The following is a 15,620-nucleotide window of genomic DNA, read 5'->3' on the forward strand; positions in this document are numbered from 1 at the left end:
ACTGTACTTAGGGGATATGTACTGTACTTAGGGAATATGTACTGTACTTAGGTAATATGTACTTAGGTAATATCTACTGTACTTAGGGGATATGTACTGTACTTAGGGGATATATACTGTACTTAGGGGATATGTACTGTACTTAGGGGATATGTACTGTATTTAGGGAATATGTACTGTACTTAGGGGATATGTACTGTACTTAGGGAATATATACTGTAGTTAGGTAATATGTACTGTACTTAGGGGATATGTACTGTACTTAGGGAATATGTACTGTACTGTGCGATCTACTAATAAAAGTTTCAATCAATCAATCAAAAACCACAATCACTTCCGGTATTTTGAGCGCTACCCGCCCGAGTCCCCGCCCACATAGAGGCCCCTCCCCTTCCCAGGCCCCTCCCCTTCCCAGGCTGCTGCTAGTCATCCAGACATCAGCGGTGGACTCAGACACTCGCGGCCGCCTGACAGTGCGCGCATCTCGGCCTGAGCATCCAGTGAGCAGCCGCCGACATGGACCCGGAAGCGGTGGAAGCATAGCGGCGTGTTTACACCGAGAGGAGGCTGTCTTTTTATTTCTTTTCAAACATTGGAAGCTTTTTTTAAAAAAATAAGTGGACATTTGAGTGTTTAGTGTGTGTCCTTCATCATCCTCATCATCATCATCATGGCGAGTGATTCTCCTGCTCGAAGTCTGGATGAAATAGATCTGTCTGCTCTGAGGGTGAGTTACTTTATATTCATTATACTCTTATTGTAGTCATCATACTCTTATTGTAGTCATTATACACTTATTGTAGTCATTATACTTTACTTTATATTCATTATACTCTTCTTGTATTAGTCATACTTTTAATGTATTCATCATACTTTTCTTGTATTCATCATACTTTTAATGTATTCATCATACTTTTAATGTATTAATCATACTTTTCTTGTATTCATCATACTTTTCTTGTATTCATCACACTTTTAATGTATTCATCATACTTTTCTTGTATTCATCACACTTTTAATGTATTCATCATACTTTTCTTGTATTCATCATACTTTTATTGTATTCATCACACTTTTATTGTATTCATCACACTTTTAATGTATTGTGAAGTGAATTATATTTATATAGCGCTTTTCTCTAGTGACTCAAAGCGCTTTACATAGTGAAAGCCAATATCTAAGTTACATATAAAGCAGTGTGGGTGGCACTGGGAGCAGGTGGGTAAAGTGTCTTGCCCAAGGACACAACGGCAGTGACTAGGATGGCGGAAGCGGGGATCGAACCTGCAACCCTTAAGTTGCTGGCACAGCCACTCTACCAACCGAGCTATACCGAGTATTCATGATACTCTTCTTGTATTCATCATACTTTTACTGTATTAATCATACTTTTATTGTATTAATCATACTTTTCTTGTATTCCTCATACTTTTCTTGTACTTTGCACACTAGACCACTCCAACTCATTTCTAAACATGTTTTGTGTTTCTTGCTGTGTATTTATATTCATTTGTTCATGTTTGTGTGGACATTTGCCAACCTGCATGCTGTGTGGAGTCTTAAACATAATAATCAATCAATCAATCAATCAAAGTTGAATTATGTAGCTCTTAATCACAAATGTCTCAAAGGGCTGCTCAAGCCACAACGACATCCTGGGCTCAGATCCCAAAAAGTCAAGCCAACGTGAAGAAGGAGAAACCTTGGAAGGGAATAGCTAGCACGTCCTCTGTGGAGGCTGATCCCTTTGATTGATTGATTGAGACTTTTATTAGTAGGTTGCACAGTGAAGTACATATTCCCTACAATTGACCACTAAATGGTAACACCCCAATAAGTTTTTACACTTGTTTAAGTCGGGGTCCACTTAAATTGATTCATGATACAGATATATACTATCATATATAGCAGGGGTCACCAACGCGGTGCCCGCGGGCACCAGGTAGCCCGTAAGGACCAGATGAGTAGCCCGCTGGCCTGTTCTAAAAATAGCTCAAATAGCAGCACTTACCAGTGAGCTGCCTCTATTTTTTAAATTGTATTTATTTACTAGCAAGCTGGTCTCGCTTTGCCCGACATTCTTAATTCTAAGAGAGACAAAACTCAAATAGAATTTGAAAATCCAAGAAAATATTTTAAAGACTTGGTCTTCACTTGTTTAAATAAATGCATTATTTTTTTTTACTTTGCTTCTTATAACTTTCAGAAAGACAATTTTAGAGAAAAAATACAACCTTAAAAATGATTTTAGGATTTTTAAACACATATACCTTTTTACCTTTTAAATTCCTTCCTCTTCTTTCCTGACAATTTAAATCAATGTTCAAGTAAATTTTTTTTTTTTATTGTAAAGAATAATAAATACATTTTAATTTAATTCTTCATTTTAGCTTCTGTTTTTTCGACAAAGAATATTTGTGAAATGTTTCTTCAAACTTCAAAATTCAAAAAAATTATTCTGGCAAATCGAGAAAATCTGTAAAATCACATTTAAATCTTATTTCAAAGTCTTTTGAATTTCTTTTAAAATTTTTGTTCTGGAAAATCTAGAAGAAATAATGATTTGTCTTTGTTAGAAATATAGCTTGGTCCAATTTGTTGTATATTCTAACAAAGTGTAGATTGGATTTTAACCTATTTAAAACATGTCATTAAAATTCTAAAATTAATCTTAATCAGGAAAAATTACTGATGATGTTCCATAAATTATTTTTTATTTTTTTTTCAAAAAGATTCAAATTAGCTAGTTTTTCTCTTCTTTTTTTAGGTTGAATTTTGAATTTTAAAGAGTCGAAATTGAAGATAAACTATGTTTCAAAATTTAATTGTCATTTTTTTTGTGTTTTCTCCTCTTTTAAACCATTCAATTAAGTGTAAATATCATTAATTATTAATAATAACATAGAGTTAAAGGTAAATTGACCAAATTGGCTATTTCTGGCAATTTATTGAAGTGTGTATCAAACTGGTAGCCCTTCGCATTAATCACTACCCAAGAAGTAGCTCTTGCTTTCAAAAAGGTTGGTGACCCCTGATATATACTATCATCATAATACAGTCATCACACAAGATAATCACATTGAATTATTTACATTATTTACAATCAGGGGTGTGGAGGGGGTTGGGGGGGGGGGGTAGGATATGGACATCAAGTAGTGGACATAGAGAGAGAGAGAGAGAGAGAGAGAGAGAGAGATCAGAAGGCATAAGAAAAAGAAAAAGTATCTGCATTTGATTGTTTACATTTGATTATTAACAATCCGGGGAGGGTGTTAGTTTAGGGTTGTAGCTGCCTGGAGGTGAACTTTTATTGCGGTTTTGAAGGAGGATAGAGATGCCCTTTCTTTTATACCTGTTGGGAGTGCATTCCACATTGATGTGGCATAGAAAGAGAATGAGTTAAGACCTTTGTTAGATGGGAATCTGGGTTTAATGTGGTTAGTGGAGCTCCCCCTGGTGTTGTGGTTATGGCGGTCATTTACGTTAAGGAAGTAGTTTGACATGTACTTGGGTATCAGGGAGGTGTAGTGGATTTTATAGACTAGGCTCAGTGCAAGTTGTTTAACTCTGTCCTCCACCTTGAGCCAGCCCACTTTGGAGAAGTGGGTAGGAGTGAGGTGTGATCTGGGGTGGAGGTCTAGAAGTGGTCATCTGAAAACCTCTCCATGCAGGAGGAGGGCTCAAAGCAGAAAAGAGAGAAGTGGCAGATCAACTGGTCTAAAAAGGGGTCTATTTAAAGGCTAGAGCAGGGGTCGGGAACCTTTTTGGCCGTGAGAGCCATGGAAGCCAAATATTTTGAAATGTATTTCTGTGAGAGACATATAATATTTTTTTAACACTGAATACAACTAAATGTGTGCATTTTTAAGTAAGACCAACATTTTTAGAGTATAGTTTGTCACTTATTATTTTTAATAACATTGTTAATCTGAAGCTAACCAATAATAAATCAAATACAAACCCTGTTTCCATATGAGTTGGGAAATGGTGTTAGATGTAAATATAAAGTGAATACAATGATTTGCAAATCCTTTTCAAGCCATATTCAGTTGAATATGCTACAAAGACAACATATTTCATGTTCAAATAAGTTGCAAGTTGCAAATAATCATTAACTTAGAATTTCATGGCTGCAACACGTGCCAAAGTAGTTGGGAAAGGGCATGTTCACCACTGTGTTACATGGCCTTTCCTTTTAACAACACTCAGTAAAGGTTTGGGAAGTGAGGAGACACATTTTTGAAGTGGAATTCTTTCCCATTCTTGCTTGATGTACAGCTTAAGTTGTTCAACAGTCTCCCTTCTCATATTTTACACGCCACACATTTTCAATGTCTGGACTACAGGCAGGCCAGTCTAGTACCCGCACTCTTTTACTATGAAGCCACGTTGATGTAACACCTGGCTTGGCATTGTCTTGCTGAAATAAGCAGGGGCGTCCATGATAACAACATATGTTGCTCCAAAAGCTGTATGTACCTTTCAGCATTAATGGTGCCTTCACAGATGTGTAAGTTACCCATGTCTTGGCCACTAATACTTCCCCATACCATCACAGATGTGTAAGTTACCCATGTCTTGGCCACTAATACACCCCCATACCATCACACATGTGTAAGTTACCCATGTCTTGACCACTAATACACCCCCATACCATCACACATGTGTAAGTTACCCATGTCTTGACCACTAATACACCCCCATACCATCACACATGCTGACTTTTACACTTTGCGCCTAGAACAGGGGTCGGCAACCCGCGGCTCCGGAGCCGCATGCGGCTCCTTGACCACTCTGATGCGGCTCAGCTACATACATGCCGATCCCCCCGATTTTCCCAGGAGATTTATGGATCTCAGTGTCTCTCATAGATTACTCCCAGGGAAAAAATAATCCTATTTACACTCTAATTACTAATTAAAGGGCGTGCCCTAATTGCACTGCAGTAATTGTCCTCTATAGCATTACATTACAGCGTGCCAGTCCAGCCACATGTTGCATGTTGTTATTACTTGCACACACAGGAGACAGCAAAGCATACTTACTCATCAGCCACACAGTTTACACTGACGGTAGCCGTATCAAACAACTTTAACATTGTTACGTTACAAATATGCGCCACTGTGAACCCACACCAAAAAAGAATGAAAAACACATTTCTGGAGAACATCCCACCGTAACACAACATAAACACAACACAACCATTACCCAGAATCCCATGCAGCCCTAACTCTTCCGGTCTACATTATACACCCCCGCTACCACCAAATCCCCCCACACATCAACCCCCCCCTCTCCGTGTGTTGGTTGAGCGGAAGAGTTAGGGCTGCATGGGATTCTGGGTATTGGTACCGTCAGTGTAAGATGTGTGGCTGCTGAGTTAGTACGCCTTGCTGTCACTTACGTGAGCAAGCTGAAATTGCATTGTACGTGTGGTCGAGCAGGTACACTGTTAGGTCAGACTGTAGAGGGCGCCAAATGCAGTGTCATCACGCTCTGATATTCGGGAGTCTCCCGGGAAAAATGAGAGGTTTGGCAAGTATGACGCTATCAAGCGCCATTCATTCAAAACTCGCGGGCTGCACTAACATCACATTTCCACATTAAAGTGCGTGCCGGTGCGTGTGTCGGAGACCCATAGTTAACATAGGACAAAGCGTTTAAGCTTTGTATGCGGTGTTTTTTATTTAAAATTTAAAAATTTTTTTTGTGGCTCCCATTACTTTCTTTAATTTGTGAAACTTGCCAAAATGGCTCTTTGAGTGGTAAAGGTTGCCGACCCCTGGCCTAGAACAATCCGGATGGTTCTTTTCCTCTTTGGTCCGGAGGACACAACGTCCACAGTTTCCAAAAACAATTTGAAATGTGGACTCGTCAGACCACAGAACACTTTTCCACTTTGTATCAGTCCATCTTAGATGAGCTCAGGCCCAGCGAAGCCGACGGTGTTTCTGGGTGTTGTTGATAAACGGTTTTCGCCTTGCATAGGAGAGTTTTAACTTGCACTTACAGATGTAGCGACCAACTGTAGTTACTGACAGTGGGTTTCTGAAGTGTTCCTGAGCCCATGTGGTGATATCCTTTACACACTGATGTGGCTTGTTGATGTAGTACAGCCTGAGGGATGGAAGGTCACGGGCTTAGCTGCTTACGTGCAGTGATTTCTCCACATTCTCTCAACCCTTTGATGATATTACGGAGCGTAGATGGTGAAATCCCTAAATTCCTTGCAATAGCTGCTTGAGAAAGGTTTTTCTTAAACTGTTCCACAATTTGCTCAGGCATTTGTTGACAAAGTGGTGACCCTCGCCTCATCCTTGTTTGTGAATGACTGAGCATTTCATGGAATCTGCTTTTATAGCCAATCATGGCACCCACCTGTTCCCAATTAGCCTGTTCACCTGTGGGATGTTCCAAATAAGTGTTTGATGAGCATTCCTCAACTTTATCACTCTTTTTTGCCACTTGTGCCAGCTTTTTTGAAACATGTTGCAGGCATCAAATTCCAAATGAGCTAATTTTTGCAAAAAAATAACAAGGTTTTCCAGTTGTAACATTAAGTGTATTGTCTTTGCAGTCTATTCAATTGAATATAAGTTGAAAAGGATTTGTTGTATTCTCTTTTTATTTACCATTTACACAACGTGACAACTTCACTGCTTTTAAGTTTTGTATATTATCACTGATTACCCAGTAGATTAGTCTGGACTTGTTCCCCCCATTAATTCATGTATAACTTTTGACATTGGAGTTTAACATTCTCCACGTGTCTATACAATTGTTGTCTGTCATGTCATATACTTATAATACTGTTTATTTTATTTTTCACTTGCCTCGGGATGTCATATTCCAGTCTCCTCCTACAATAATATGATAAGTACGTTAGATTTCTGTGAACACAAGAGTGATATGTTCCATTAAAGTTGTTGAAGCCATAAATGTTTGCCAATATGACAAGTTGACTTTCAATTGTAACTAATACCATCAACCAGTGACCATTGTCATCATCTCTGTGAGTCACAATCTCCTCGGGGTATTTGCAAAAACAAATAGCAACCCCGCCAGAGCGATTAGAACATGGATGTCAAAGTGGTTTTCAACATGGCAGTTATGAGAGGGCCGCTTGTTACAGTGAATAAAGTATGAATTTGCCTCTGGAGTTCATTATTAATTAAATCAATTGTTTTAAGTAGACTGTTGATTTTGCAGTAAAAACTTTACATTTACAAAATTTTACTGTAAAATAGTGTTTTTTTTTTACTTTTTACAACATGATACGGTAAATGCAAAAACTGTACCGCTTTTGTGTTTTTTTTGGGGGGGTTACGGAAAAAAGCTGGCAGCTTAGTTGCCAGAATGCTACTGTTAAATATACATTGGTTTTTACAACATGATATTATTCATGGAAAAACAGTACAAGTAATTTTTTTATTCTGGCAACTTGGCTGCCAGTTTTTCTAACGTAACAACAAATGTATTTCCATTTACAGTAATACACCGTTAAAAACTACAACCGTAGATTTTACAGTCAAAAACTGGCAGCTCAGTCAACAGAATTTTGACGCAAAATACAGTAGTATGTTGAAGGGGTTCATTTAGCCTACTGATGTGTATTTATAATTGCTTGATTTATATAGTCCAGCCCAGTGGTTCTCAAATGGGGGTACGCGTACCCCTGGGGGTACTTGAAGGTATGCCAAGGGGTATGTGAGATTTTTTCTAAATATTCTAAAAATAGCAACAATTCAAAAATCCTTTATAAATATATTTATTGAATAATACTTCAAGAAAATATGAATGTAAGTTCATAAACTGAACATGAAATCAAGTAGGCTATTCCATTCATGAGCATAAAGCCAGAGTTCCCTCCATGCCACGATGGTGTGACCCTCACTAAAATGTCTGTCAAAAAGAACTGGGAAGAGTGTTGACAGCTAGATTTGTTGTGGACATGTTCCATAAATATTGATGTTAAAGATTTCTTTTTTTGTGAAGAAATGTTTAGAATGAAGTTGATGAATCCAGATGGATCTTTATTACAATCCCCAAAGAGGCCACTTTAAGTTGATGATTACTTCTATGTGTAGAAATCTTTATTTAGAATTGAATCACTTGTTTATTTTTCAACAAGTTTTTAGTTATTTTTATATCTTTTTTTTTTCAAATAGTTCAAGAAAGACCACTACAAATGAGCAATATTTTGCACTGTTATACAATTTAATAAATCAGAAACTGATGACATAGTGCTGTATTTTACTTCTTTATTTCTTTTTTTCAACCAAAAATGCTTTGCTCTGATTAGGGGGTACTTGAATTAAAAAAATGTTCTTAGGGGGTACATCACTGAAAAAAGGTTGAGAACCACTGCTCTAGCCTATATAAATCAACCATTTCAATTGAAAAAAACTAGTAGTTTTGTTTCAATTTACAGTAATATGCTGTAAAGAACAACGTAAAATGTATTGTCTTTTTTTATTAGTTTGATGGGTAGTTTGCTGTAAAGTTAAGTATTTTAGTTTAGACAAAAACATGTTTGGAAATTATGATCATATACTGTAATATTTGTTGCAATATTGGATGCTATTAAAGTTTAAAGGCCTACTGAAATGATTTTTTTTTTTATTTAAACGGGAATAGCAGATCCATTCTATGTGTCATACTTGATCATTTCGTGATATTGCCATATTTTTGCTGAAAGGATTTAGTAGAGAAAATCGACGATAAAGTTCGCAACTTTTGCTCGCTGATAAAAAAAAGCCTTGCCTGTAGCGGAAGTAGCGTGACGTCACAGGAGCTAGTATTCCTCACAATTTCCCGTTGTTTACAATGGAGCGAGAGAGATTCGGACCGAGAAAGTGATGATTACCCCATTAATTTGAGCGAGGATGAAAGATTCGTAGATGAGGAACGTTACAGTGAAGGACTAGAGTGCAGTGCAGGACGTATCTTTTTTCGCTCTGACCGTAACTTAGGTACAAGCTGGCTCATTGGATTCCACACTCTCCTTTTTCTATTGTGGATCACAGATTTGTATTTTAAACCACCTGGGATACTATATCCTCTTGAAAATGACAGTCGAGAACGCGAAATGGACATTCAGTGCCTTTTATCTCCACGACAATACATCGGCGAAATGCTTTAGCTACGAGCTAACGTGATAGCATCGTGCTTTAACTGCATATAGAAACAAAAAAATAAAGGATAGAAGGAAGGATAGATAGAAAATCAACAATACTATTAAACCGTGGACATGTAAATACACGGTTAATGCTTTCCAGGCTGGCGAAGGTTAACAATGCTGTGCTAACGACGCCATTGAAGCTAACTTAGCAACTTAGCAACGGGACCTCACAGAGCTATGCTAAAAACATTAGCTATCCACCTACGCCAGCCAGCCCTCATCTACTCATCAACACCCGTGCTCACCTGCGTTCCAGCGATGGGCGGAAGGACGAAGGACTTCACCCGATGCGTTTGGCGGCCCGGAGACGTAGGAAGTCAAGGTGAGGTCGGCGGCTAGCGCGGCTAGCGCTGCTAGCGCTCCAACAAAGTCCTCCTGGTTGTGTTGCTGTAGTCCGCTGCTAATACACCGATCCCACCTACAACTGTCTTCTTTGCAGCCTTCATTGTTCATTAAACAAATTGCAAAAGATGTCCAAAATACTGTGGAATTATGAAATGAAAACAGAGCTTTTTGTATAGGATTCTACGGGGTACCATAACTTCCGTTACTCTGACTTCGTCACGCGCATACGTCATCATACCGCGACGTTTCAGCCGGATATTTCCCAGGAAGTTTTAAAAGTCACTTTATAAGTTAACCCGGCCGTATTGGCATGTGTTGCAGTGTTAAGATTTCATCATTGATATATAAACTATCAGACTGCGTGGTCGCTAGTAGTGGCTTTCAGTAGGCCTTTAAAAGGCATGCAATTTCAAGCAGTACTACATGATGACCATTTTATCACAGGAAAGGTTAGCCTCTAGAATGGAACCTAGGTAGGTGACCTCATCTTTCCTGGTGATAACAATGTCACCCACTTAAGTCATTGACTTTCTTAAGTTTGATGTGGGACCCAAACAGGATGGATTCAGTTTTACCCAAGTGTATGGATAGCTTGTTGTCAGCGAGCCAGGTGCGAGTTCTACACAGTTCAGCACTGAGGATTTTCTCCACCTGTGACTTGTCCTTGTCTGATACCAGCAGGGCAGAGTCATCCGCAAACAAGAACAATTCACAGTCGCATGCTGATGACATGTCGTTTATGTATATTAGGAACAGTAAAGGTCCCAATATACTGCCTTGGGGGACTCCACAGCTCACCGAGAGGGGGGTGGGGGGGTGGGGGGGGGGCACAGTGTGGTTCACCTCTACCACCTGTTCCCTCCCCTCCAAGTAAGATTGCATCCAGCTCCAAGAGGTTTTGTTCAATCCGATTGCTCTGAGCTTATCCAACAGTATAGCGTGGTTAACGGTGTCAAAGACCTTCTGAAGGTCCAGCATGACCATGCCGCAGTATTTGCCCGCGTCCACCTCATGTTTGATGTGCTCGCTCACATAGAGAAGGCATGTGTCAGTGGAGTGGTTAGTTCTGAAGTCAGATAGAGAAGGCATGTGTCAGTGGAGTGGTTAGTTCTGAAGTCAGATAGAGAAGGCATGTGTCAGTGGAGTGGTTAGTTCTGAAGTCAGATAGAGAAGGCATGTGTCAGTGGAGTGTTTAGTTCTGAAGTCAGATAGAGAAGGCATGTGTCAGTGGAGTGGTTAGTTCTGAAGTAAGATAGAGAAGGAATGTGTCAGTGGAGTGGTTAGTTCTGAAGTCAGATAGAGAAGGCATGTGTCAGTGGAGTGGTTAGTTCTGAAGTCAGATAGAGAAGGCATGTGTCAGTGGAGTGGTTAGTTCTGAAGTCAGATAGAGAAGGCATGTGTCAGTGGAGTGTTTAGTTCTGAAGTCAGATAGAGAAGGCATGTGTCAGTGGAGTGGTTAGTTCTGAAGTCAGATAGAGAAGGCATGTGTCAGTGGAGTGGTTAGTTCTGAAGTCAGATAGAGAAGGCATGTGTCAGTGGAGTGGTTAGTTCTGAAGTAAGATAGAGAAGGAATGTGTCAGTGGAGTGGTTAGTTCTGAAGTCAGATAGAGAAGGCATGTGTCAGTGGAGTGGTTAGTTCTGAAGTCACATAGAGAAGGCATGTGTCAGCGGAGTGGTTAGTTCTGAAGTCAGATAGAGAAGGCATGTGTCAGTGGAGTGGTTAGTTCTGAAGTCAGATAGAGAAGGCATGTGTCAGTGGAGTGGTTAGTTCTGAAGTCACATAGAGAAGGCATGTGTCAGTGGAGTGGTTAGTTCTGAAGTCACATAGAGAAGGCATGTGTCAGTGGAGTGGTTAGTTCTGAAGCCGGATTGGAATTTGTACATGAGTTTATTGGTGGCAAGGTAACTATCGACCTGTTCATAAACTATTTTGTCCATTACTTTGGAAATGGAACTGAGAATAGAAACAGGTCGGTAGTTGCCAGGTTCTAATTTGCTTCCTTTTTTAAAGAGGGGAGTTACTCTTGCTATCTTGAAATCTTTTGGTACTTGGCCTTGTGTAATTGAGAGGTTTATTATGTGTGTGGTGATCGGGGCAATGATGGAGGCAGAGTCCCTGAGGAATCTGGAGGGGATATTGTCAAGGACGGTGGCCTTGTTTAGGTGGAGCGCGCTCAATTTTTTGAGCACCTCATCAGCTGAGACCATTTCTCATTTGAAATCGTTGTTGAATACTCCTATCTTTCTGTAGTAGGCTTTAATGTGTTCTACACCAAAGCGACCAGAGTGGTAGGAGTGTTTTCATACATATTTGTACGCGCTATCGTAATGTAATGAAGCTAGCGTCGTTAGCATTAGCTAATATCGTCGTTTTTAGTAACTTCCAATGGCATCCTTTTTTGTATTGTTTCAGTGTCGTGAATTTACCAAGACGTCACCGTGGAGTTATTAAGTCTGTTTAGTTGATTAGAGAGCCTGATGATTGACTTCGGGTTTGTTCGAGCAGCCGTTTTACTGCCGTGTTACAGACACCGTTACAATTAAGATGTGTAAATAAACATTTCCAAAATATTTCTGTGTAAATAATTCATTTCGCAACGTATCTGTGTGGCCAATATATGGAAAACAATTGTTTTCTTATAAAATGTGATGGTGCGGCCTACAGTATATACCAGTGCGCCATACACGGTATATATTGTATTGGTTTTGAAAATGAAAAATATCAAAATGGCCTCCGCATGCTTTGATTTTTCAGTGGAAAAAGTTTGGGCACCCCTGACGCATATGGTCCCTTTTGAAAGCCAAATAACAACCCCCCTCTTCCACGCTGTCAGATAAGAGTACAGTCATGCACTGGCTAGACAGGAAGTAGGTCAGCTGGGTCTGTCGAGGGGGGGTAGCTTGTTCCAGTACTGGTGGTGATGGGAAGGGGGGTGTCACACCCACAGATGCAGACCAAACTGAGACAATGCACCGCCATCTTTTCTGAATCCTTTGGCATTCAGCTAAACCTCGGGCGCCACTTGAGAGACTCGCCGCCATCTTTTCACCGGCAGCGTTTGAAACAAGCAGCATATTGAAAGGTATGCCCTGAAAAGCCAGCACACCTTCCAACGGTCAGCTGGCCAAGCAGTGGGGAAGCACGTGACCTGGCCGGCACCTTCTCAGGTGTGACGCCCGGAGATGGACGACGGAAAGGAACTGTAACTTTTCACGTGAGCGGCGACTTAAGTAGCAAACACCCGCGGTCGCCTGATGGCAAAGCCTCCCTCCCCAACCCGCTCAAAGCCGACTGCCCGCTGAGGCCGCATTCCACGGCCCCTTCCCCACCGGCGCCATGGTAACGGGGCCACAGCAGTGCCCAAGGCTTACACAGAGCTTATTCATGAGTAGTCTATGTACTGTAGAGAAGGCAGACTGAGACTTCTTCTGCCATCCCTTCTCCACTTCACCTTCTTGTCCACACCCTCACACACCTACACCTGCTCCAACAAACATGCACTGTTCCAAAAACACTATTTTGCATGTTTTGTGTTTCTTATGCTTCACTGATAGTGTTTTAGTATTTATCGGTTTTAATTGCTACGTTTTTATTGTTTTAAATATTTAAATATTCTGATGATCCGTTGATGTTTTGTTTTAGTTTAAGACTCTCTTAGTTCTGTCTCTGCACTCCTGGGTTTGTGTTTCTTGGTTGCCATGGGTGCTGATTATTTTCACCAGCCTCTGATTAGTGTTCGGGATGCTCACCTGCTCCCGGGCACGAATCAGAGAGCTTTTTACTCCTGCCTTTGGCCACACTCTGTCTGGCTGTTTTGTTTGCTCTTGCAACATGTTGGTTATCCTAGCTTCTTGTTCCTGTTCCTGTGCTTAGTTCTACGCTGGCTTCTTGTTCCTGTTCCTGTGCTTAGTTCTACGCTAGCTTCTTGTTCCTGTTCCTGTGCTTAGTTCTACCATAGCTTCTTGTTCCTGTTCCTGTGCTTAGTTCTACCCTAGCTTCTTGTTCCTGTGCTTAGTTCTACGCTAGCTTCTTGTTCCTGTTCCTGTGCTTAGTTCTACACTAGCTTCTTGTTCCTGTTCCTGTGCTTAGTTCTACCCTAGCTTCTTGTTCCTGTTCCTGTGCTTAGTTCTACCCTAGCTTCTTGTTCCTGTTCCTGTGCTTAGTTCTACCCTAGCTTCTTGTTCCTGTTCCTGTGCTTAGTTCTACCCTAGCTTCTTGTTCCTGTTCCTGTGCTTAGTTCTACGCTAGCTTCTTGTTCCTGTTCCTGTGCTTAGTTCTACCCTAGCCTCTTGTTCCTGTTCCTGTGCTTAGTTCTACGCCAGCTTCTTGTTCCTGTTCCTGTGCTTAGTTCTACGCTAGCTTCTTGTTCCTGTTCCTGTGCTTAGTTCTACGCTAGCTTCTTGTTCCTGTTCCTGTGCTTAGTTCTACCCTAGCCTCTTGTTCCTGTTCCTGTGCTTAGTTCTACGCCAGCTTCTTGTTCCTGTTCCTGTGCTTAGTTCTACCCTAGCTTCTTGTTCCTGTTCCTGTGCTTAGTTCTACGCTAGCTTCTTGTTCCTGTTCCTGTGCTTAGTTCTACGCTAGCTTCTTGTTCCTGTTCCTGTGCTTAGTTCTACGCTAGCTTCTTGTTCCTGTTCCTGTGCTTAGTTCTGCAATCGGCACACTTTTCTGTTCCTGTTTTTTGCCTGATTTACAAAAATAAAACATTTTTTCCTACCTGCACACTGCTTCCGGAGTTCCAGCTGCATCTTGGGGAAACAACCCGCGCACAAACATGCGACCCCGTCGTAACATTACCATGGGGCTTTTTTTCACCTTTTTGACCTGGGGCCCAACTCTTCTACTAAAAGTGGCCGGAGGACCACTCAAATATTAAAACTGTAGTAGTACTATTGATTTTTATCGCATTCAATAATTATATCTAACCTACTTACAGTTTACAACCTTGTCAAAGGATACGAATCCACGTGTTAACCACAAAGAGTCTTCATTTTGTAACACAAAAATCTTAGGCTCAGGTCAGGCTGATTAGAAAAATAAATACTAATCAAATATACTGCATAAAAAAATCATAAACAACTGACAACAAAGACTTTTATGTTGTGCTATAATAAATACACTGAATTAATACTAAATATGTTTCTTAAAAAAAGTTAAAAGTGCAAATGAAAACACGGCTTTACAACTTTAGTCGTCATTTTTGCGCTTAAGAAACTTCTGTGTGACTCCAGACATCGTCAGTTTCTTTGACATTGTCATTACTGAGTACTACAGCTCGGAAACAGATACCACAGCCCTATGGTTCAGAAACACTGCTGTAGCACATTAAGATTTATCTAAATGAAAATTGTGTAGAAAATAAATGATATTTATTTTATATTTATTATTTCCGGCGAGACCTTGAACTCACTGTGAAAATAACTCCGTCTCGTATTCCTATGAGTATAGAACGATCACTCTGTACTCGGGTTGTCCCAATGCCAATATTTGGGCAATGTATTTCGATACTTTTCGATAATTTTTGATACTTTATGGATTATTGTCTTTATTTGAACAAAAAATCTTCGGGTCCATGAAACATGCTCCTGATTGCAATTTTGTCCTTAAATAAAATAGTGAATATACGAGACAACTTTTCTTTTATTAGCAAGTAAGCAAACAAAGGCTCCTAATTTAGCTGCTGACGCATGCATTTTCCATTCTATTATTTTGTCAAAATGATTAAGGACAAGCGGTAGAAAATGAATTATTAATCTACTTGTTCATTTACTGTTAATATCTGGTTACTTTCTCTTTTAACATGTTCTATCTACACTTCTGTTAATAATCACTTATTCTTCTGTTGTTTGGATGCTTTACATTAGTTTTGGATGATACCACACATTTGGGTATCGATCTGATACCAAGTAGTTACAGGATCATACATTGGTCACAATTTAAGTCCTCATGTGTCCAGCGACGTATTTCCTGGGTTTATAAACATAATATGAATATTAAAAAAAGGAAGAAAGATTTTGTTACGATAAAAATATCCCTGTAATCATAGCAGTATTGACTAGATACGCTCATGTACTTGGTATCATTACAGTGGATGTC

The 15,620-nt window shown here is 40.0% G+C and overlaps 1 protein-coding gene across 1 annotated transcript in view; it reads left to right on the plus strand.

Annotated features, from left to right (window-relative positions):
• Window positions 1-456: 456 nt before the first annotated feature.
• LOC133646003 (TRAF2 and NCK-interacting protein kinase-like) overlaps window positions 457-15,620 on the plus strand; it is a 180,954-nt gene continuing 165,790 nt past the window's right edge. Inside the window, 1 exon segment of the mRNA XM_062040937.1 lies at window positions 457-727. Within this exon segment, the coding sequence (XP_061896921.1) occupies window positions 671-727 (57 nt within the window). The 5' untranslated portion in view covers window positions 457-670.

Source organism: Entelurus aequoreus, linkage group LG03, assembly GCF_033978785.1.
Source record: "Entelurus aequoreus isolate RoL-2023_Sb linkage group LG03, RoL_Eaeq_v1.1, whole genome shotgun sequence".
In the NCBI taxonomy this organism is placed as follows: Eukaryota; Metazoa; Chordata; class Actinopteri; order Syngnathiformes; family Syngnathidae; genus Entelurus; species Entelurus aequoreus.